General features: G+C 34.2%; 1 protein-coding gene across 3 annotated transcripts in view; it reads right to left on the bottom strand.

The window, feature by feature from the left end:
• Hira (histone cell cycle regulator-like protein) overlaps positions 1-22,458 on the bottom strand; it is a 48,583-nt gene extending 26,125 nt beyond the window's left edge. For 2 of the 3 annotated variants that reach the window (XR_011332482.1, XM_069827927.1), the window contains exons 1-9: positions 22,136-22,458; positions 21,898-21,960; positions 21,358-21,468; positions 19,753-19,854; positions 16,249-16,425; positions 14,050-14,210; positions 10,395-10,562; positions 8,356-8,637; positions 2,835-3,109 (exon numbers count right to left, since the gene is read on the bottom strand). Coding sequence is in view for 2 of the 3 variants with exons in the window: in XM_069827927.1 (XP_069684028.1) it covers positions 2,835-3,109; positions 8,356-8,637; positions 10,395-10,562; positions 14,050-14,210; positions 16,249-16,425; positions 19,753-19,854; positions 21,358-21,468; positions 21,898-21,960; positions 22,136-22,172 (1,376 nt within the window). In the remaining variant the exon portion in view is untranslated. Of the gene's footprint in view, positions 1-2,834; positions 3,110-8,355; positions 8,638-10,394; positions 10,563-14,049; positions 14,211-16,248; positions 16,426-19,752; positions 19,855-21,265; positions 21,469-21,897; positions 21,961-22,135 lie in introns of those variants that run through there. The other variant, XM_069827929.1, reaches the window with a different exon arrangement.
• Positions 22,459-22,916: the final 458 nt, after the last annotated feature.

Raw genomic sequence — 22,916 nt, 5'->3', positions numbered from 1 at the left:
ACTCTTATACAGTATGGTCTACTTTCCGAGGGGCCCAAATTCTATGCAAAATGCCTTCCACAGGTGTCAAAAAAAGGAGTTGTGCTACAGAAATAATGCAAGTAATTGAGTGGTTTGAGAAAAGAAAAACTGTGGTTCATCTAGCATCAGAATACGAAATAGGAATTACAACTGTGCACGATTTAATTAAAAACAAATATGAAGTGTAATAAGTATATAAATCTACAACATGAGACCTGTACTATTCCAATCTTTCCTCAGACAGTCGTCATAAGGAGCTTTCTTGGCTCTTAAAAACCCGTCACTTAAATTAGTGAACTTCTGATCCACTACCTGGCATGTAAAAACATAAGGCCATGGAGGAATTTAGGAAACTGTATTATGCATACAATTTATGAAAACCTTATATGGTACGGATTATCCTATTTTTTGATTAACCGTTCACTACACCCCCTTCATTACCACGGATAATAGAGGTTCTACTGTATATGTACTGTGTGACACAAAAGTCACTTGCCAAATGAGGAAACAACATTATTTTGAAATAAAAATGCAGGCATAACAAATTATTTTCTTTCGAAAAAATCTCTTAGTAATCATTCTGCCGTGAAATACAGTGCATTACAACATTATTACATTGCATTACTCTCAGGTAAACATGACTAGGTTTATATGTAATGATCACTGTTCTAAGTGCACTATCACAAATGTTCAAAGAATGTTCCATTAACTTGAAGACAGTGTCTCACTCTATCCTGACAGACTTCTGCCACTCTTAAAAGTGTTGCATGTTGAATATGTTGATTAACACGGGTGAACCTTTGTTTAAATTCATCTATAGATACAGGTTCTCTTTGAAAAACATACTTGTCTCATATACCCCCACAGAAAAAAATCTAGAGATGTGAAGTCTGGTGATCGTGGAGGTCATGACTGAGGTCCACATTGTCTGATCCAGTCCACAACGAATATGTTATTTAATTTCTTATGAACTGACATAGGATAATGTGCTGTGGCCCCATCTAGCTGAAACCATATTCTAATCCATTATTTCTATGGTAAATCATATAGGAAATTCATTACAATGCTATCCAACAATTCGAAAAATATGTATTCGTTCAAATTTCAGTAAAAAAAAAAAAAAAATGGTCCTACAATCATAACATCCAGTATTCCACACTATTACTTTTTGAGCACTTTATTGGATTCATACATCCATCTTGGGATTTCTTTGGACCAATAGTGTATGAGCATACTCATGCAGAAAGAATAGGCATTCGCCACTCAATAAAACATGATGAAAGAAGGATTGGTCAATATGCAAACACAGCATGATCCAGTTGCAGTAAGCTTGACTCTTCCATGAAATGAATCTTGTTGCATTATGTGTACATGATGGAGTTTTTAGGGAGAAAACATGCAGATTTCAATATTCTGCAAACAGATTCTCTACTAATACCTATGTCTAGAGCACATAAAGCAATGACCTTTTAGGCTGACTAACATCTTTGCAATCACATCCACTGAATGTTATTCAGGATGACCACTCATTTCACGCTGAACACATTAAACATTGTTTTTAAATTTATGTAGTACATAAACTGCTTATACATTGGTGTGATGGTTTTAGAATGTCTGGATGACGATGATGAAACTGTCTACAGCTTTCCTTGTTGTTCTGTGATAATCTCCACAGAGCAGTACTAGCGCCACTCACTGTTCAGGAGTCAATATGATCTGAAAATTGTTCCAAAAGCACCAAAAAGAATTCCGATGATTACCAAGGATTGAAAGTCGTATTTTTCTACCATGTAAGCACAGCAAGATTGGTAACATTGTTTCTTTTCTATATCAACATCTTTTATTCAGTTTACAGATTTTTCAGATCACACTGTATGGTCCATAACACAGTCCTATTTCTTGTACTTGTTGATAAACTACGATATCAGCTCTTTTTATAGAACTTGCATCTAAAGTACAAACTTCTGCTTCATATATCTCGTAATTTTTAGCATTTCTAAAACATTTGCAATGGAACTGAGAACTTTATGGTGCCTGTTATTGAGAAGTTTAATCTTTTTGCAGAAGCCAAGTACATGCATCAGGATTTCAGTCTTGCTGCAAGCTTGGCAGCAATTTACTCGACTCCTGCCAGTCATACTCCTGACAGCTGTTACGTTACAATTGAAGAGTCCACTGCAAGAATGATGGATGTCATTTGGAATACATTTTGCAGGAGAAGCAATTGAAAGTTTGAAATGCTTAGTGCTCATAGCTTAACTGTGATTTTCCGATTATTACTGGACAATGACTATCAGTGTTAATGCCATATAACTCTGTATGTATATTCTATATGTCTTAAGCATTGACAGTCTTGGTTCATTTTCGACAAGAAAGTGGCATCCATCATTCTTGCAGTGGACTCTTCAATCCATCTTAATAGCATTAGTTCTCTGTGATGATTAGAGATCATTCTTATTGGAGATCCAGAAATTAGTTTCTGGCCATTCTGAAAAACAATCAACACTTCGACATGAGCTCATTAACAGTTTTCTTGTAAGACAACACAATAAAAAATAAACGAATATCTGAATGTGGACGTAAAATTGCTAATGAATTCTGTTTGGAGTCTAAGACTTAAAATAAATGTGTACAGCAAAAGCATCTTCCTAAAAACATAAATGCACACCTCAGAACACTGCTAGATGTAGAAATTCGATCAAAATTCAATTAACTGAAGTACTGAACCCTTAAATAAACACCACATAAATACAAGAATGCTATTTCTATATTTTTTTAATTACTTTACACCAACAGGTGTACAAACTTCTTACCCTGAGTCAGGTGCTGGTGGAATGAACATGGGTGTTATACGTCTCTTGCCATCTGACGTTCGAGTCTCTATTTGTTTGTTAATTGGTCCCTTCATTGGAGTTCGTTGAGTAACTGGCTGTTCAGTGGCAGGTTCATTTTGGTTAGATGTAACAGGCGTATCTTTTGTTTCAGCTTGCTTTTCTCGCACTTCAAGAAGTTCAGCTGTTTCAACTATACAGGTCTGGCGTGCTGATGGTGAAAGGAATTTCCCATACATCCTCTCATGCAACGTACTCTGTCCAATACAAAAGTTTATGTAAATATTCAAATAAATATTCTGCTTGGAAATCAAATCTTCTACTGAATCTTAAGAAAATTGCAAACTTATTTTATATTTAAAAAATATGTAAAAGGTGAATCACTTTAATTATGTGATCAAATGTAGTTACTTTTGCAGTACGGCAGTACAATGCATGTGCAGTTAGCATACTGCAATGCATGAATGCTATCGCTATTAAACTACTGTTTGCAACTTCTGCTTGCTATGAGCAGTTTTAAAATAACCATGCATGAATAAAGTTTCCATTTTTGCAGCCACATTACTTTTGATATTAGCTTCATTTACAGTTTTGTAGCAGGTGCAAGCAATATCGTTCCTTTAAACAATATATTATTTATACGTTACTTATATATATTTCATGGCTTATCACGACAATAAACATCTTGTGGCAATTGACAAATGTACAATGTAGATAAGGGTACATGTGATGATATAAATTATTTATCTTTTCGAGAATTTTTGGCATTATTTCAAAACACACAATGAATTATCTATTTGTTTGCATTAATTAATAGTAGATGGGTCAAGTGGCTGCATAAAGACATTGGCTTAAGGGTATACGTCTGTGAACGACCACAAGTATTATCAGAATATGCAGGCTCTAAATTTCTAAAATTTTATAAGAAAATGAACTCACAATTGGACAAAAATTACAAGGTATCATAAGATTTATCGGAACTTAAATATCTGATTGAAGTATAAAAAAGGTTACTAATAATGTTTTTGAAACTACTTTCACCAAAGTACGAAAAAAAAAATTTTGCAGTTACATCATTCGGTAACCATAACATTGTTATGGTCTCTCTGACATCTTTAATATTTTTCCTGCATGTAATAAACACTTATTTCTGAAAAGTAGACTACTCTCAGACATGTAGAGTTGTTTATTTTAATACAATTAATTTTTTATTTGTCCTATATAAAATATGTTAAAATTTACTTAACGTTTTATGACCTAATTTTTCTATTTTCAAAGAAATAGCCGTTATTATAGTCCACCCTTTGCATAAATTCATGTTAAATCAGTGTACAAAATTTTAGAATTCTATCTCTAATGGTTGTGGAGTTATGAAATAATATGTGTGAAAATTTTCAAATTTCAGAAAATTTAATTTAAAGTAAAAAGTGAATTCTAAAAATATTATTAGTAACCTTCTTTATACTTTTATCAGATATTTAAGTTCTAATAAGTCTTGCTGTGTTACCTTGTAATTTTTGTCCAATTATGATTTCATTTCCTTATAAAAGTTTAGAAATTTAGAGCCTGCATTTTCTGATAATATTTGTGGTTGTTCACATACATATACCCTTAATCTCTTTATATCAATTTATTACGATAATATGATTCAACAATTTGTCGGGGTTACAAGTTATTGTATATTGAAGATTATTAGAATTATATTAATACTAAGATGAAAGTACAGCCAGCTTCTGATAACTCGCAGTAATTAATGTGCGAACTTCCGCGAAATATCGAAAATCGCGAATTATTCGCAAAATTTATTATTATTTAAAGTCTAGCAAAAGTTACTAAAATACACTTCAAAATCATGTGCAAAATGTGAAAGTGCAAAACATTTCGAAACAATATAATATTATGCAGTACTGCAATGAAATAAGATGCACAGCATATGTACAGACTCGATTGTCATGCTTCTCAGCTGATACTGGCCTAGGCCTACATGGCATGGATTGAAAGTTGTTGGAGTGGGAAAGAAGAGGGAAGAAGTTTCAGAAGAGGGAGACAGCATAAATCGTGTAGAAACAGAAATGACGTTACTTCGCCCCCTCTCCACCTCAAAAAAAAAAAAATTAATAAAAAAAAGGATCGGGAATTACCCACAAAGCAAATTAACTGTATGCGAATTATCAGAAATCAACTGTACTAACATTAGCTTTGAATATTAATTGAGACAGGGAGAAACTAAGAACATTATCGAGCTAGTTTTATTACCGTATTGGTCCGAATATAAGCCGCACTTTTTATTCAAATTTCAAACTCGAAAAGTTGGGGTGCGGCTTATTTGCGCGGCCGATAAATTTAAACTTGAAATGTAGCGCATGTTTCTACCGGTAATTTTATCATTTTGAAATGGAGCAACAATGCCACGCGCTCGTGTTTGAAATTGTCAGCAGTCGTATGGTATATGACGCAACAATGTACCAGTCTTCATATTACAGTGATCGTACTCTTTTGTATGATAGGACAGATTAAAACAGTTTGTACGTAGCTACGGGTTCAGCCATGAGCGGAAACGTAGAAAGAAAAGCTTCAACAAGCTTGGGAATTCGGCGCAGTTATGACGCTAGTTTCAAACTTGCAGTTATTCGTCATGCTAGGAGTACGTCTAATAGAAAAGCCGGCAAAAAGTTTAGTGTGGATGAGTCTAATGTGCGGCGCTGGATCGCCTCGGAGGATAAACTGAAAAATGCCAATAGAACCAGAAAATCTTTCAGAGGACCCAAGGCTGGGAAATACCCTGAACTAGAACGTAGGGTCCTTTCCTTTGTACAAGACAAAAGGAAAGAAGGGATGCCTATCTCTCGACAAGTAATCCAGGTAAAATCGTTGGAAATAGCGAAGACCCTAAACATTCCACAGATAGAATTCCATGGGAGTATAGGTTGGTGCCGCAGGTTTATGCGTAGAAGTGGCTTTGTTCTCCGACGAAGCACTTCATTAGCACAGAGACTGCCAGAGGATTTTACTGAGAAACTCATCAACTTCCAGAGGCACGTCATTGAATTGCGTCAGCGCCACTCTTACCCATTACACCAGATCGGCAATGCCGACGAGACGCCCGTATTTTGGGACATGCCAAGCAATATGACAGTTGACAATAAAGGGGCGAAAAGCATATCATTGAGAACAACTGGAAATGAAAAACAAAGAATCACTGTGATGCTGGCGGTTATGGCAGATGGAGGAAAACTGCCTCCGTACGTTATTCTGAAGCGTAAAACTATGCCCAAGGAGAATTTACCTAAGGGATTAGTGATTCGTTGCCAAGAGAAAGGATGGATGACAACCGAACTAATGGTGGACTGGCTAGCTACGGTTTGGAATCGCAGACCAGGTGCGCTGCTCTGTAAGAGGGCTATGTTAGTATTGGATGCCTTTAAAGGTCACCTCATACCCGAAGTAAAGAAGAAAATTACTGCATTGAAGACAGACCTAGTCGTCATACCAGGAGGTATGACATCAAAATTGCAGGTGCTTGATGTCGTCGTGAACAAGCCTTTTAAAGACCATCTCCGAAAACAGTATTCGGATTGGCTTCTAGAAGGGGGTCATGCATTCACTCCATCTGGGAAGATCAAGAAGCCATCTGTCAGCCTTATGTGTGAGTGGATTCTCTCTTCATGGCACACGATATCACCAGATTCAATCATCAAAGGCTTGAAGAAATGCTGCGTGTCTAATGCTCTGGATGGCAGTGAGGACGACGTACTTTGGGCGGAGAGTGATGAACAAAATGACAGTGATGAAAGAAATACCGGTACTGGTAGTAGTGAAGTCAGCAGTGACATTGGAGAAGACGGTGATTAGTTGTACCGGTATTTTTGGTGATTTACCCACATAATACTGTAATTGAAGAAAAAGTGTTTAAATAGTGTAAACAGTTTTGTAATTGGATAATGTGACAGGTAAATTTCACTGCACTCAATTTTCCTTTTTTTCTCATTCTGCACTCAATTTTTCTTTTTTTTTTCTCTCCTTTCCCCCTAAAATTAAGGGTGCGGCTTATACTCGGGTGCGGCTTACACTCGGGCCAATACGGTATATCATAAATCTAACCATGAAAGGATTGGAAAATGAATACAGAGACATAAAACTGAACTGAAGTATGCGAAAGTATCACCTATGTGTAAATAGACTCGCAACTTTCTGTAACAACTCTTGGAGCTATAAGGTGGAACAAAACAAAAAACAGCATACTGGACGCAGCTTTTGGCTTGTGTGTGAACATAATGTACAAGTTTTTCACTGCAGAAGAAATAGTGAGCAGTAAAACCAGCAAGTGTGGCCAGTAGCTTAACAATGTTCATGGAATAAAAGTAAAAAGAAAATTATATAAATAGCACGAGATTTTAGACAAAGTAAAGTAGCATGTAACATTGTAAAATATGTTTTTATTGTAACAGTCTAAAACGTTTGTGCATATACTATATACTTTATACGACTGAAGTCTTATGACATTGTCACTTCCTGTGTATTTAATAGCAACTAAAGTGCTTTAAGAAGATTTTGAGATTTTCAGCCAAGTATCAAGATACACATTCTCTGAGATTTGAAAGCCACATCTTCATTGTTGTAATGTCGGACTGCTACTCTGTTGGTCTTGGAACCTATTAACAGTTCCGAAATATCAGAGAAATAAAATCTCAATACAGGGTTGAAAAACCAACTCTTCCTTAGAATCAAAACACTAGGAAAACCTGAAATCCCATAAAACTATAGAGCACTTATTTACAGCTATATGAAATAATGATATTAGTATGCAATATTTATTTACTGAAATATAAAACACAATCATTTGTACTTATGTTTTAAACTGTAACATACTTTTATGGGCTGAGTTCCTTAATTATAATCGTGAGTATGCAGATATTACATATGAATACCATTTCGATAAAATATAAATTTTTAATCCGTGGCGCTACATCCCGTGAAGGGCCTAGACCGATTAGCCGGCTGCTGGCCTCACGCCCACATGCCGAAGCAGAGGTGGACGATCATCCAACCAGAATGGAGGTATCGTGTGGTTGGCATGATGATCCTCCCTGCCGTTATAGCTGGTATTCACAACCGGATTTTGCTACCTATCGTAGTTCCCCAAGTGCATCACGATGCTGGGTGGGCACCAGTCCCATACACTGGCCGAAATTTCATGAGAAAATTTCTTCCTCCATGAGGACTCGAACCAGCGCACATTCTGTAACGCGAGTCCTAGGCGGGATGACTTAGACCGCGACGCCACGATAAAATATACTAGAATAATTTGTGCATTAAACAAAAAATATTTTGAAAAAAATTTTTTTGAAGTCTTAAGCTGTACCTAAACCCTTAAACTAAATTACTATTTTTATAGATATGAGGTATCACTTCTTGCCCATTGATCACATATTCTCAGATTTGTGCGCTATTTTAGATATAAAAGGGAGAAATAAAGACATCTCCAAAGTAATTATTTTCATACCTTTTCTTCAAAAGTAAGTGGTTTTCCTAGCTCCTCTTCTGAAAACTCAACATAAGCAACTGATCCATCCCAGGAACATGCCATGAGCTGAAGTCCTGATCCAGACCACGATAGATCAAGTACAGAATTACTGAACAGTTCGTGGATAACAACAAGAGGGCGTTTGAGTGCTGTTAACCAAACAGACAAAGAGCGGTCCCGAGAACCAATCGCACAGCAGCAATATTGTTGTGGTTTACACCATGACTTATATGACTTTTGGAGAATGTTCGAGTTGAAACGCTGTAAACAAAGAGACAGTATAATTAGTGTATAATATTCTTACTTCTACACAGACAATTCGAATTATAATACACCATGTCTGGGCTGAAATAATTGTTTACCATTTATTAACAGAAGGATATTTTATTATAATACTAGCCGTACCCGTGCGCTCCGCTGCACCTGTTAGAAATAAATATAAAGTAATTACATAATTAAAATAGGACGTTTGATCCAGGGAACATTCGTGTTTGATAGAAGGATAAATCGTTTAATATGTTACTTAATTTAAATTGTATTTAAATAATTAAAATGCGGTCATTTTGGTCCAGAGATCAATCATTTGGTGCAATGACAATTCCTTTAACATGTTTCTTAATTGTTATTACATGCAACCTTAAGAAGATTGACATATCATTTAGTTTTAATATGTATACTTTATATTACTTGCTATATGTTTCAGAAGTTACTGTAATAACATTGTAGAATTATGTCCATCTAGAGAAACTACACTTTCCAATGGTGAAATAATAATTAAACAATTAATTAGCTTCCGATATTACTTCACACAAACACAGAAACATTCTCTTAGGCTATGTTTAATAGCTTTCGATTGTTGTTGTCCAAGGCCCCTTATAGACGAAGTAATTTGTTTTTATTTCAATACAGCGCCTTAGATGACATTATTGTAATTTTAAAACTCATTTATCTCATTAAATATCAGTCCTATCAAAATTTTGTATAGAATAAAACTTATCGAAAATTATTTTTAAAGAAACTTTTGTTACGTAATATTTTTCATGAAAATCAATAATAAGCGAGATATTTCGATTTATTTAATTCAGGCCCCCTTATAACCCCCCTTTTTAATAAAGTATTTTGAATGCCATATAGCCTAAAATATAAGTTACAACGAACTTAATTTATATTTCAATTTTCATATAATTTGGTTCAGCCATTATCACGTGAAAAGGTAACAAACATCCAGACAGACAGACATACAAACAAAAATTTCAAAAAAGCGATTTTCGGTTTCAGGATGGTTAATTATATATGTTAACACCAATTATTTTTGGAAAATCGAAAATTACCAGAAAAATTTGGCTAGAGATTTATTATTAGTATAAATTGTTTGGCATAGGATGCAGAAACTCTCCAAGATTTTATTTTCATAACAATGCTGGAAATCTATACAACAAAGCGAGGAAATTGAAAAAACAAACAAACATAAATAAATAAAAACAAAAACAAAAAAGATACGATTTATCATTGTGATATATGTCACGAATTGCTAACAATCAACATTAATCATTCTAATTCAATGTAAAATGTGGAACCACATCAAAAAGTGAAATGCGTGCTTTGGATTGCTGAATTTAAATCTGTTACCAGAGTTCGACGCAAATTTCGTCTAGAATTCAATGTGGATGCACCTACGTTGAAATCAATTTTGCAGTGGGATAGAACTCTTGATTTCACAAACAGACAAACATCCTGCGGCTCCAGTTGAATGCAGTTCGTATACAATCTACTGTTTCTTCAGTTATTTTTTTCTTGGGATGTTTGCCTGTCATTTCCACATTTTACGTTGAATTAGAATGATGCACTTATTACAGTAATATAATGTTAACAAAAACTTACTAATCTTGTGTTCAGGCAACTAGCGTAATGAATGACCTACAGTATGTAGTCTAAAATGAATTTCTACTTTAGTTTGTACATATATAAAAATTTATTTTAAATGTCTACATTTTCAATAGGTTAAGTCTTATACTTACTACACACGTTACAGCTTTCCTATGACCCACAAAATCCTTATCCTGGCGCCAACCCTCTCTTTCAACAATTTGTGCTGTAGGTCCACCTCCATTCATAGCATGAGCAGAAACCAAATACTGACCATCAGGGGACCAACTTAATCTCAACACGTGAGTTGTACCTCCACACTGTAAGACATAAACATAATCAATTCAAACATGTTTAAAAATGTCTCAATTATTTTGGAGCCGAAAAAATTTTCAAGTTAGAACTGAAGTGTAAGTAAAAGAATAAATACAACAAAAATTGTCTGCACTGTTTACAAGAACAGTAAATTATTATTTTTAATTTTCCTATTATACAGACATTTCCATTTACTATAAAAATCTTCTATGTTTAACAAAAAATTCAGTGCCAATACTATGGATACATTTGTAACTTCTTTAAAATCAAATATAAATAGTCAATGGAAAAGTTGTTTGATCAGAAAGAATGTGTAATTTCCATTTCATTCACTTTCTAATTAAAAAGAATTATCTGTGTACATTTCCTGTCTAAAATGTGCACATCCATTTAGCTTATGAAATGTGAGCAAATTCTTTTTAACAGATCTATTTACATTACATTATTTTAATAAAACGTTGTATTATTAATTATCAGTGGCAAAGCTAAGGTGTAAATACTGGGTTGGCTGAAAAAATCTGCTTACCTTGTATCTTTTTATACAGCAGATGTTTCTCGGCTTTTCTATAAAAAATGTTTTCTATCACAGACCCTACAAGAAGATAATGTCCACTCATTTTCACCCCCAAACAGAATACAGGTCTAACAATATCTTATTTGTTTCAGAGCACTCTGTTAGCCAAAGACATGTCTTATAACATGAAAATTGAAATTTTCTATTTTGTCTTCCTCCATCACTATTTTAATATATGTCGATCTTCTATCTTTGTAAGCCCATTTCGTTTCATACGCTCAACTTTAAAATGGTTTCTCTTTTAATTCTGCAAATAATGACCTCAATATTCTCTCAGTATGAGTCACTTTACACAAAATTAGTATGTAACACATACATGCATGCACTTTTGATTAAACTAACAGTCAACAATGCAGCACATTCACAAAAAAAAAAAAAAAGAAACATAGCATGGTGTATTATAACGCAGTTAAGGCTAACCCTGCATCCTGCTATTGAGTTGAAGTGAATCAATACCCCCTCCTCCTCGGCCTCCACTGCCAACAGTGAATTTAATATATGGAAGGATCGGAGTGAAACCAAATGTTACAATACACTGTTATTACGAACTTATAGCCCTAATGTAACTAGATATAATAACTCAAATTTTTTGGGCAGGCTACGCCTCAGAAGTCTCTTAAGAGCTTTGCCACTGTTATTTTTATTGGGTTATTTTACGACGCTGTATCAACATCTAGGTTATTCAGCGTCTGAATGAAGTGAAGGTGATAATGCCGGTGAAATGAGTCCGGGGTCCAGCACCGAAAGTTACCCAGCATTTGCTCGTATTCGGTTGAGGGCAAACCCCGGAAAAAACCTCAACCAGGTAACTTGCCCCGACCGGGATTCGAACCCGGGCCACCTGGTTTCATGGCCAGACGCGCTGACCGTTACTCCACAGGTGTGGACTCGCCACTGTTAATTATGCAGTTAGATATTTTATTGTGCTGAAAAATGTAACTTCTAGAATCACAATTTACCTGATGTGTTACTGCTGGTAAAATCCTTATATTTGAATCTGAGTGACTTCTTTTCCATAAGTACTTTCGTAATGCTCGGTGTAATGTCTTGAAACAAAGCACTCTCTGATAGCATGTTTTAGAATAAAATCTGTCAATTGTTGTCTCAATTTCGACTTATTAAGTTCTGGATTTGTCATGTCTATTTATTACAAAAACATGAGCTAACCCCCACTGAAATGATTGACTGATTCTGCTGCTTATCTGTATTATGTCCACCATTACTCTTCTATAAGAAGACGGCTCTAGCTCTCGAAATCTTAAGTTGCACATGGCTAAATTAAGTTCAATTTTTATAGTTGTTGCAGCCATTTGAGAAAATTGTCATCTAATGACTTAATAGAATAATGAAAAGTAACAATGCTGAAATAGAACGAATTCATAAATCCGTGGCGCTACAGCCAATGAAGGGCCCACACCAACCAGCCAGCTGCTGGCCTCACATCCACATGCCGAAGCAGAGGTGGACGATCATCCAACCAGAATGGAGATATCGTGTGGTTAGCATGATGATCTCCCCAGCCGTTATAGCTGGCTTTCACAATCGGATTTCGCTACCTATCGTAGCTCCTCAAGTGCATCACGATGCTGGGTGGGCACTGTTCCCATACACTGGCCGAAATTTCATGAGAAAATTTCTTTCCCCATGAGTACACAAACCAGCGCGCATTCCGTAATGCGAGTCTTAGGCAGGATGCCACGGCATGGGACGAACGAATTCATAGGTATTAAAAATAAAAGATGTCCGAATTTATACAGCACTCAAACAAATTAAATTCATTTAAGCTCTAATAAAAGACTAAATCAGGAAATAAACCTTTACAAACTTCTTTAGAGAAGAAATTATCACTGTCTGAAACATACAGGGTGTTTCAAAAGTGATGGTCAAAAAATTTAGGGATGAGAAACAAAACGTTCCAGTAAACATGGGTCCTTAAATTGTTTGCGAGATAATACCATTTTTTTGTTGGTTGGGGCAGTCAGTGAATCAAGCGCCTAGATATGGTAAAGTAGCAACATTCTTCATACGTATGCCACACTCTCCCCATCTCGTTTCCTTCTAAGTATGAGAGGATATCTAAACAGATGATATGGTGAACGCTGGATACGTAGAGAGGGTCTGTACTTAGATCACTGGATTTAAATACTTTGGATTTTTGTGTATGGATTATGCAAAAAGTCTTGTTTTCATAACATCAGCATCAGATTGTAGATGCCTTTCAGCAGATGAAGAATGACCCAAAATTGCTCGAACGCATTCACTGGTTCTGCAGAAAAGACTAGACAGATGCATTCAAGTGCATGGTTAGCATTTTGAACACCTGCTGTAAAATTCTTCAGTTAACATGTTCATACTGTATAGTACCTTATTTATCAATAAACTTCACTGTTCAAACAAAAAAAGTTTCTTTTGTGAACAGTATGTTAAATCACATTTCTGTGGTGTTGAAGCCAACATTACGAATTTTACTGTCTCGTGATTTTTACTTCTCATACCTATATTTTTGACAATCACTTTTAAAACATCCTGTATGACAAAAAAACTGTGCTCCTCTATAACATTTCAGACAGTTTGTGTATACTTCAGACCATAAACTAGCATGTTTAATTTAATTATATTTAAAAAGAAATGCCAATTTAAGAAAACATTACGTGGAGTTACATGGAAATTACATAGTAGTAAACTGAAAAAGACTATTCAAATGTGCAAATGTATAAACTCTATCATATAAATTTGCAAACCTATAGATCATATCTGATAAGAGAATGACAATAATGTAATATATAGTGATAACTGCGGCTTAAATGAACTAAAGTGTGACTAATTTACTTTTCTTTGCAAAGGAACAGTTAATTTATAAGAGAATCACTACTCTTTAAAAGAAAGATAAATATTTACTACATCCATTTCAATACTACCTCTTCAAATGGCTCACTTATGACAGCATCTTGTTGCCAGTCAGCTGTTCGCCATATTCTGAGTGTCTTGTCATCAGACTGTGATGCCACATATTTCCCTACAGGATCCCATGCAACACCTTTAACTAGACCGGAATGTCCCTTTAAAACAGCCACCATTTCTGTAAACATTTTTTTTTCAAGTTACAGCAACATACACAAACTTATCACATTTCGGGTGGTTTTAACAATATTAAGTACAAGACTACATACAAACTTATGCCTAATGAAATCCATTTCATGGTATTCAATCAGAAACTGACTTTATGAACAGTATTAGAAACTATTCACATGTATAGTTAAAGAGTTATGTAATAATAATGATATCACTAACATAAATTTTTAACCTATATATAAATCCCACAAGGGTAGCTGCCCTTCAGTAAGGGTTGCCAAAGACACAGCATACTAAACAAATAAAAAATAGAAATTTGTATTATCAGTATTATTATTATTATTATTATTATTATTATTATTTCCTTTTTCAAAAGGAAGCTACCCTTGGAAGGTAAGTGTATTCAATAATTATTAATAATCAGATACAATAAAAGTAATTTAGGTGTACAGGTCATTACGTAAAATTTGACAAGAATATTTCATTACGTCTATAGTATTACAGTAAAAATGCTAAAGGAATTCCAAAAGACTTAAAACATTTAACTGAGAATTTTGGAATTGTTCCCCTTGTTCCAAACAATAATCCAAAGACTTCAATCTGTCCTTGTATATGATTATAATTCCTAAAGTATTGATTCATAGGCTCATAAATGGTGCACTTTCCTTCATGTACTGCTACAAGTTGTTCAACTGAAGTTTCAAAGCGCACAGTGGAATCTATGATAATTTTATTGCTGTCATTTCCTGTTTTACTAGTTGCTTGTCTGAAGCTGTTATTTTTATAAACACTTACAAACCTGTACATTTGTTGAATGAACAACTTTTTAACTTCACTGTGTTATTATTGAAACTATGTTCGCAATTTCACCTTAGTAACTACTTTTAATAATAACACAGAGAACCTAAAAATTTGTTTATTTAACAAATATATAAATCATTACCAATAATGTCTCTTTGCATTATCGTGGTAAACCAAAGTTAAAGTCATTTAGACTGAGTAGTCTATAACTTTTATGTAAGAAGCTTTCCTTGCACTCGAAAGAAATGCCAAGAAAATGGGTTTATCTGTTAATGAAAAGAAAATTAAATACATGACATCTGACAGTAGTTATTTTAATAGAACTGATGTAAAAATAGGAGAATATACCTTTGAATTAGTACACCAGTTCACTTACTTGGGGTCCACAGTCCAAATGAACAATGATGTTACGCAAAAAATCAAACAACGGGTCAAGATGGCCAATAGATGTTATTTTGATCTGATTCAACATATGAAGAGTAACATATTATCAAGATCTGTGAAGGTCTAATTATATAAGACCCTCATAAGACCAGTACTACTGTATGCCTGTGAAACATGGACTATGAACAAAAATAATGAACAAATTCTCGAGTGTTTTGAAAGAAAAATATTGCGCAGAGTTTATGGCCCAGTGTGTGACAGGGGTGTATGGAAGAAAAGGTATAACCAAGAATTGTATTCTCTTTGTGAAGATGTGGAAGTCTCTAAATACATAATGTTAACCAGGCTAAGATGGGCAGGACACCTGATAAGCAAGGAAGAGGCAGAGATCCCAAAGAGAGTAAAGCTAACACAGCCGGATGGGACAAGAAGGAAAGGAAGGCCGAGATCGAGATGGATTGATGGAGTGGATGGTGATGCCAGAGCTCTTGGGGTGAGAAATTGGAGGATGGTAGCTTTGAATCGTGATGGCTGGAGACGAGTCCTTGAGGAAGCCAAGACTCAGCAATGAGTTGTAGAGCTACTGATGATGATGATGATGATGAGTCTGTAACTTTTAATATACTCCATATTTTCACTGTGAGGTTTCTTAATAAACTATGATTAATTTCCTTGGTTCGAAACCTCCTGGTCATATTTCAAAATGAAAGGTAACAGGGCTTCCAGGAGAAAGCAAATGCAGCCTCTTCGTATTTCAAAACACTTTCACTCGTGAAAACAAGGGGAATTTGACCCTCTTACTGGATACTAAGATATTGCTGTATGAAAATAAAATTTCTATATAATGATAGAGAACTTACCTGGCATTTTCAGAGCATTCCATATTATTACAGTGTTGTCTACGGAGCAAGTAGCTAACCAGGCATCATGTGGTGACCATGCCATATCCAGGACATCACCATTGTGCCCTCTCAATGTAGTAGCACAGCGCCAGGTCTCTACATTTACATTCCCACTTCCAAAAACAGTATTACCACCTACATTGAAATAATAAAGAGAGAAAAGTAAATATGATGTTACTCTTTACACAGCTGGAAACAGGTTTTAAGGTTTCCTTTTCTTGAAATTATTAAAACACTTTCTCTCTTCTTCTTCATTAGCTAAAACACTGTTAAATTATTAACGAAAAAGCTAGTTCTGACAAGTTGGTTTTATGAAGTAATGGGAAGTTTGGACATGGGAAATCATCATTCTTTTGATGTAGAAAATGTATCCAGGTTATTCATCACTCAAAGACTCCAAGCAAGAAATGATTTGCCATCATCTTCAATGGTGGGGATGCAAAATCGCAGGAAAAATTTAAAATGGCTGTTACAGAAAGAAAAGTGGCCCCCACTGGCTTGTCAGAGTATAACATAACAATGCTTATTTAATTTACAATTACACTTTATAGTCTCTTCGGAAAAGGAAATGAAGAAGATCATAAAAACCTGTCTTATATTGTAGTTGACAAATTGCATGGTAGAAATCTATTTTTCATCAAAATATTGATATATAAAAGCAGAACACCACCATGTGAAATATCCATTGTACTGTATTGGTATAGAGCAAACTTCAGAGTCTCAATGTTTCACTAAAACATTGATTTTTTTTAAGTTCGTTATTTAATGATGGTGTGATAGTAAGATGGCATTTGATAATTTATGATAGTGAATCCTAGGTACTTGCTCAATCAAATCAATCTTCTTAATGTATCCACCTGTTTGCTGACAACATAAAGTCCATTATAGTCCACTGTAGTCTATTCAGTTGTTGTTTTTCACGAGAAATGAGGGGTATTTTGATCGGTGTTCATTATAAATGCCTGTTACTAGTAGCCAGAGTTGGGGTGTAGTCAATATATATACTGCAGGGTTGTGTCTTCTGCAACCGGTATTGATGAGTTTAATTTACTTCTTTTGTGGTTTATGGATGGACAGTATAGAAGAATGTGTTCCAGATCTTCATCATGATTATTACACCACAGACAAGTAGGATTATCAGAAATGTGAAATCGGTGTAGGTACAATTAAGTGACAATGTGACCTGTTTTGGCTCTTGTTAAAAATGTCTGAACATGTCTGGGCAAGTAGGTACTTGCTAAATGACATGAAATTACAGATTAATATAGGCCTATGGCAAAAAAATTATTAAGAATATGAGGACTAATTGATGACGGAGTTTGTGGAGGGTAAGAACAAATAAAGAAGAGAAGGATTTGTTCCAAGATATGGATCTATCCACACCAATGAAACACAGACATTTGAAATAGTTGGGACAATGTAGAATGATAGATACCAAAAGAAAGCACTGGAAGGTAAATCAGTAGGAAAAAGGACTAGAAGCAGATCAAGTGGAACATGGTTGGGTAGGGTTAAGTGTGATTTAAGAAAAATCGGTGTCAGAAAATGGAGGAAAGAAGCTGACTGAATATACGAAGATCTGGAATGGCATTTGTAAGGCAGCCGAGATTCTACAAGAACTGTAGTGCTACAGAGTGAATTAGATGGCATTTTATGAGATGAGACTGAGAATTTTCCATCAGATTTCTTGATATTCGCCTTACAGATGGGGAAAACTTCGGAAAAACTCAGCCAGATAGTCAGCTCAAGTGGGGATCGAACCCACACCAAAGTGCAGCTCCAGATCACACCTACCATATGTGCTATGCAAACACTGATAAATAAAAGCTGAACACCACGTATCCATTGCACATTGTGGTGTTAGTGTAACTAAATGAACTTTCAACATTGCCAGAAAATTATTATTTTAACAAAATTTTCGATAAGTGTTGAATTACCCATATTGTTGCTTAAATTCTTAATATAGAACTGCAACCTAGTACTGCAATGAAATTGGGCTGCAAGAGAATACATCATGTAGCTGACAAAGGACTTATCTACAGTTATCATAAAACACTTCAATACTGTACTTTCATAAAATTATCAACCCTAAACATAAATTTCCTCTTAACAAGAGTTGTAAAATAATACTTGTGTAATAATGGAAACACAACGTCATTGCAATGTAACCACTGCATTTTAAACAGCTCGCTGAATTTTACAGTGCCTCTTTGTGAAGCACTACTGAAATTCACATATCTACTGTATTTTAAGGCATTAGTTATATTAGATATTCTAATATAGATACGGTTTAATCTATTAGTATAGTATATAATCATGACAGTTGATAATTTCCACTTACATTTAATCAATTGCCTTAATGAAAGAAAACAAAAAATTGAATGCTTTACTTTTTTCATTAAATAAAAAATAAGTCTTTTATCAATGAATATATTCGTCTCGTGCAAAGTATCTTTATGATTCTCAATTAATATTATAAGGCAGGGAACTATTTTACTGATTCTACTTCAGCCTTCAGCAAAAAGGAAAAAAACACTACATACCCATTAACCACATAACTTCATCTAAGAAAGGTTCACTTTCCTCCTATATTACAATCGTAACTGGATAGTTATTTTCGATATGTTTATTGACTTTTATTTAAGGAACGATTCTAGAATATAGGTAAGCAGCTAAAAACCATACTGCAACATTGTGAGAAATCAACGCCAACTGTAAAGAGAAGTTTGTAAAGCCACTATTCTAAGAAAAATACTTCCCTTTCATTCTTTTTTTTTTTTTTGCAAAGGGAAATATAATTTTTTGGTCCAGGGGAAGTACTTATCTCATTACTCATTACTGAACTTGATATTTTGCAACATCCGCTAAGCTAGCCAAATTTTTGGTCCATGAATTATTCGGAATACATTACATATCCATCTTTATTGAATTTAACTTGTATCTCCACTCTTTTGGTTCAAGGCTCGACACAGCATAGTCACCAATGCTGAACTGTTTGCTTACCTGTATTTTAGAGTTCAGTGTCATTTAATTCTGTGTAGATTAAATAAATTGGTTCTATAATTTCCTTAAAATAATGGTAGGCTACAATCAACAACCATAGCTGGTAGATATTCAATTAAACATATTTAAAATAACATTTCTTAACCAGAACTTGCAGAAATAGTCTGATTAATGAATAAAGTTTGCTTGTGATTCTCTTCTTTTGTCTTTCCCCCTGTCTTTGCTTCTGACTTCGCTCCAGATGTGAAAACAAGGAACTTCTAACGGCTATCAAGAAATTGAAATAACATAGGTTACTTACATGTAACAGTTCTACATAAATTGTGTTAATTACTTCTTTAATATTATTTTATTTAGTTAATAAATAAAGAATATATTACTTTTATTTCTTTCAATTCGTTTTACGAAAATGAGAAAGAATTTATTTTCCTTTAATTATCCACGGACCTACGGTCTCACCTGATGCATACTTGCTTATTTTCCAGATCATTATCAGCTTATCATCTCCTCCAGAAGCAAGGAATTTGCCAGAGAAGCTCCATCTTACACAATTCACACAAGCTATAGAGATGATATATAAGATTAATGCACAAACCAATCTTAAATTAATGTATTATTTACACAAAATAAAATTTAAATATAAAACGAAATATCAGAAAAATAAAAATGTATAATAGTGAGATCATAAATGTTATCACACGAAGATACTTATAATTACAGATTTAAGTATTAAAACAAAATTTACCCATACTTTTTGCTATCAAAGAAAAATAATACAATCGGTATTACTGAATGCTGAAATAAGTCTAGGCCCTGTTCATTTAAGTAAAACATTTAGGAAAAGATAATTTATTATCCAAATATACATTTTCACTAGTTTTACGACAAGACATTTTCAATATAAAACTGTTAAATTAGAAGCATAAACGATGACGTTCCAGAAATAACCTGCACAAACATAAATAGTATACTTTGTAAATATTCACCTATGATTAAGTGTACAACATTCAATACAATAGGCTTACAATTTTATTATTAAAAATCTCTTTATAATATTTCTGGATTTTGTTAATGCATACTCACTTCAAGTAACTTAGACCTTAATATCATTTTACTAATCAGCGTTTAATATCATGATAATAAATTGCGTGCGAGTATGAAAGATATATATGGTAATTCTACATTAGAACAGACCAAAGGAGGTACTTTTCTTTAAAGATTGCGTACTAGGAATAGTATAGAGTAGGGCCTACTAAACACGTGAATTTACTTTCCAGCACTTTCTGAGGAATAACCTAGAACTATTAACCTGTTGTAAGTAGTAATTAATGGATGTATTGCCGCTGTAATGGCATGCACTGATGAGCCATGTAACTTATATACCAGTACTTGGGTAAATTTGCTCGAGAGGTTCAGGTGCAAATTTCTGGACAATGGTCATTTGGATACCTGGATCGCACCAGCAAGAAAGAATTTTTAGTGTCAGTGGAGGCAAATTTCTAAACAGTCGGTGTTTGGGAGCCTGGACTGCATCAAAAAAAGAAAATATTTTTAGTAGGTACCAGTGAAGGTGTAAATTTCTGGACAGTGGGTGTTTTGGACCTGGACTGCATAAGCAAGAAATCATTTTTAGTGACAGTGCAGATAGAGATAATTGTCGTATTTCGTCATAATCAACAATCGTGTTTTACATTTGTGATCCGTTCGCTCGTGACGTTTAGTGTGGAGAATATGGCTGCAATACATCCATTCGTTACTATGTACAGCAGATGAATATTTCTAGATTATTCTGTGTAAAGTATTGGTTGCTGGAAAGTAAAATCACGTGTTTGACAAACTATACTATTCGTAGTACCTAACTGTTAAAGAAAAAATTATGTCTCCTTTGGTCCAGTTCTTCTGTAGAATTTTGACATAATGCAAAATTAACTGTCTAAAGCAATGGGATACTGAATAAAATTAATGCAAATACCTTCTTGTTATTTTACAAAATGATCTGATGTGATGTTTACTATACCACGCATTTTCTTGATGTACCGTACCGAATATAACAAATTAACTAACCTAAATGATTGTCCATTTGACATAACATTTTTGGAACATTCTCATCATTCTCAATTTTTTCACTAACAACTGGTGCCATATTCCATATAACAATTCTACCGGAGTCTTCTCCTGTAACAATATAGAAAATAAATCATGTCCAATCCTTTAAATCACTTTGAATACACAAACAATATGGAATTAAATATAACTTCATTATAAGACTGTAGCACATAGGCCTACAATTCATAATAATTAATTTTACAATTACAAAATCTTGTTGCAGTTCAGTTTGTATGCTAATGATCTTGCAACAAATACAAAAATTCTATCACAGACCAATTCTGTGAGATTCATGATGCACACAATGGAAGAAAGTAAGTTTTCTTTCTATATTTCAATTCTGTAAGATTCATGATGCATACAATGGAAGAATATAAGATTTTCTTCCTATATTTCATTGTATTCTAGTAGTATAAATTTATTGTAGATTAACAGATCAATACTCTTCAGTGTATCATTCATAAATAATAAATAATTGACCAAAAATTATAACCTCACCTTGGCCACCAGTTGCAAATCTTGAGCCATCAGGATGGATATCAATAGAAAATATTGGCAGGTCTAAAAACAAAGTAAATACAATACTAATCAGTAAATAATATTATGTATTACATTCAGAAATGGCAAAAGCCGCAAGTAACACTACACGAAATAGGTTAAGAAATCTCTGCAGAATATGGCAACCTTCAACTACTGCAAGGAGTCTACATTATGCACTACTGTTTAAATTCATTACCATCATGAGAAACCCAGTTTGGTTTCAATAGTTTCATGATTGTGAAAAAATAAAAATGCGTTATTTAAAATTAAAAACCGCCTAATTAAAGTTTGAGATCACTGCGCATCATATTTGCACATTTCATGTGCACGGTGTGCACTGCCGCCATTATCTTTGCGCCATCTTTTAGTACTGTTCATGAATCAATAACGCAATGTAGAATTTTCAATTGATCCAATTTCTAACAGATCGACTTCTGAATTGTCACCAATCTGCCAAATTGTGCGTATGTACACTACTCAAATGATCTGTCGTATGATGTCTTTAAACATTAAATTATGCTGTTTTGTTAAGAACGCAAACTACGCCCAAATAAACGCGCCAAATTCAAGGCAAAATCAGTTGTGGCAAGATGTTCTTCAGTTTTCTTCACCGGATTAAAAAACCATAATTCCCAAGCATTTGATTCACTATCTGGAAATTACAAAGAGATGTCGAAAATATTATTATCAAGTCATGCTAATCTGCAAGGTTTTTTCTTCGCCCGACTTAATTAATCTCTTGAGGAACAACGTGGAAATAAATATACAATAAATTATCTCCTGCCTTAGATGCCTCATGAGCGATGTCTTATTGGTGTCACGTATGAGGTTCAAACCTGTTTCCGGATAGTTGACTAAACAATACGATTTATCCATAATATCCAGTGTACACATTTTATAATCTTCTGCAATAAAAGCCCGATTTAAATTAGGATTAGTATCATTCCTCTGGGATAAAAAAAAAAAGGGTATAGCAG

Source organism: Periplaneta americana, chromosome 6, assembly GCF_040183065.1.
Source record: "Periplaneta americana isolate PAMFEO1 chromosome 6, P.americana_PAMFEO1_priV1, whole genome shotgun sequence".
NCBI classification, from domain to species: domain Eukaryota; kingdom Metazoa; phylum Arthropoda; class Insecta; order Blattodea; family Blattidae; genus Periplaneta; species Periplaneta americana.
Note: the sequence above shows the minus strand (reverse complement) of the source record. Positions and strands in the feature narration are given on the sequence as shown.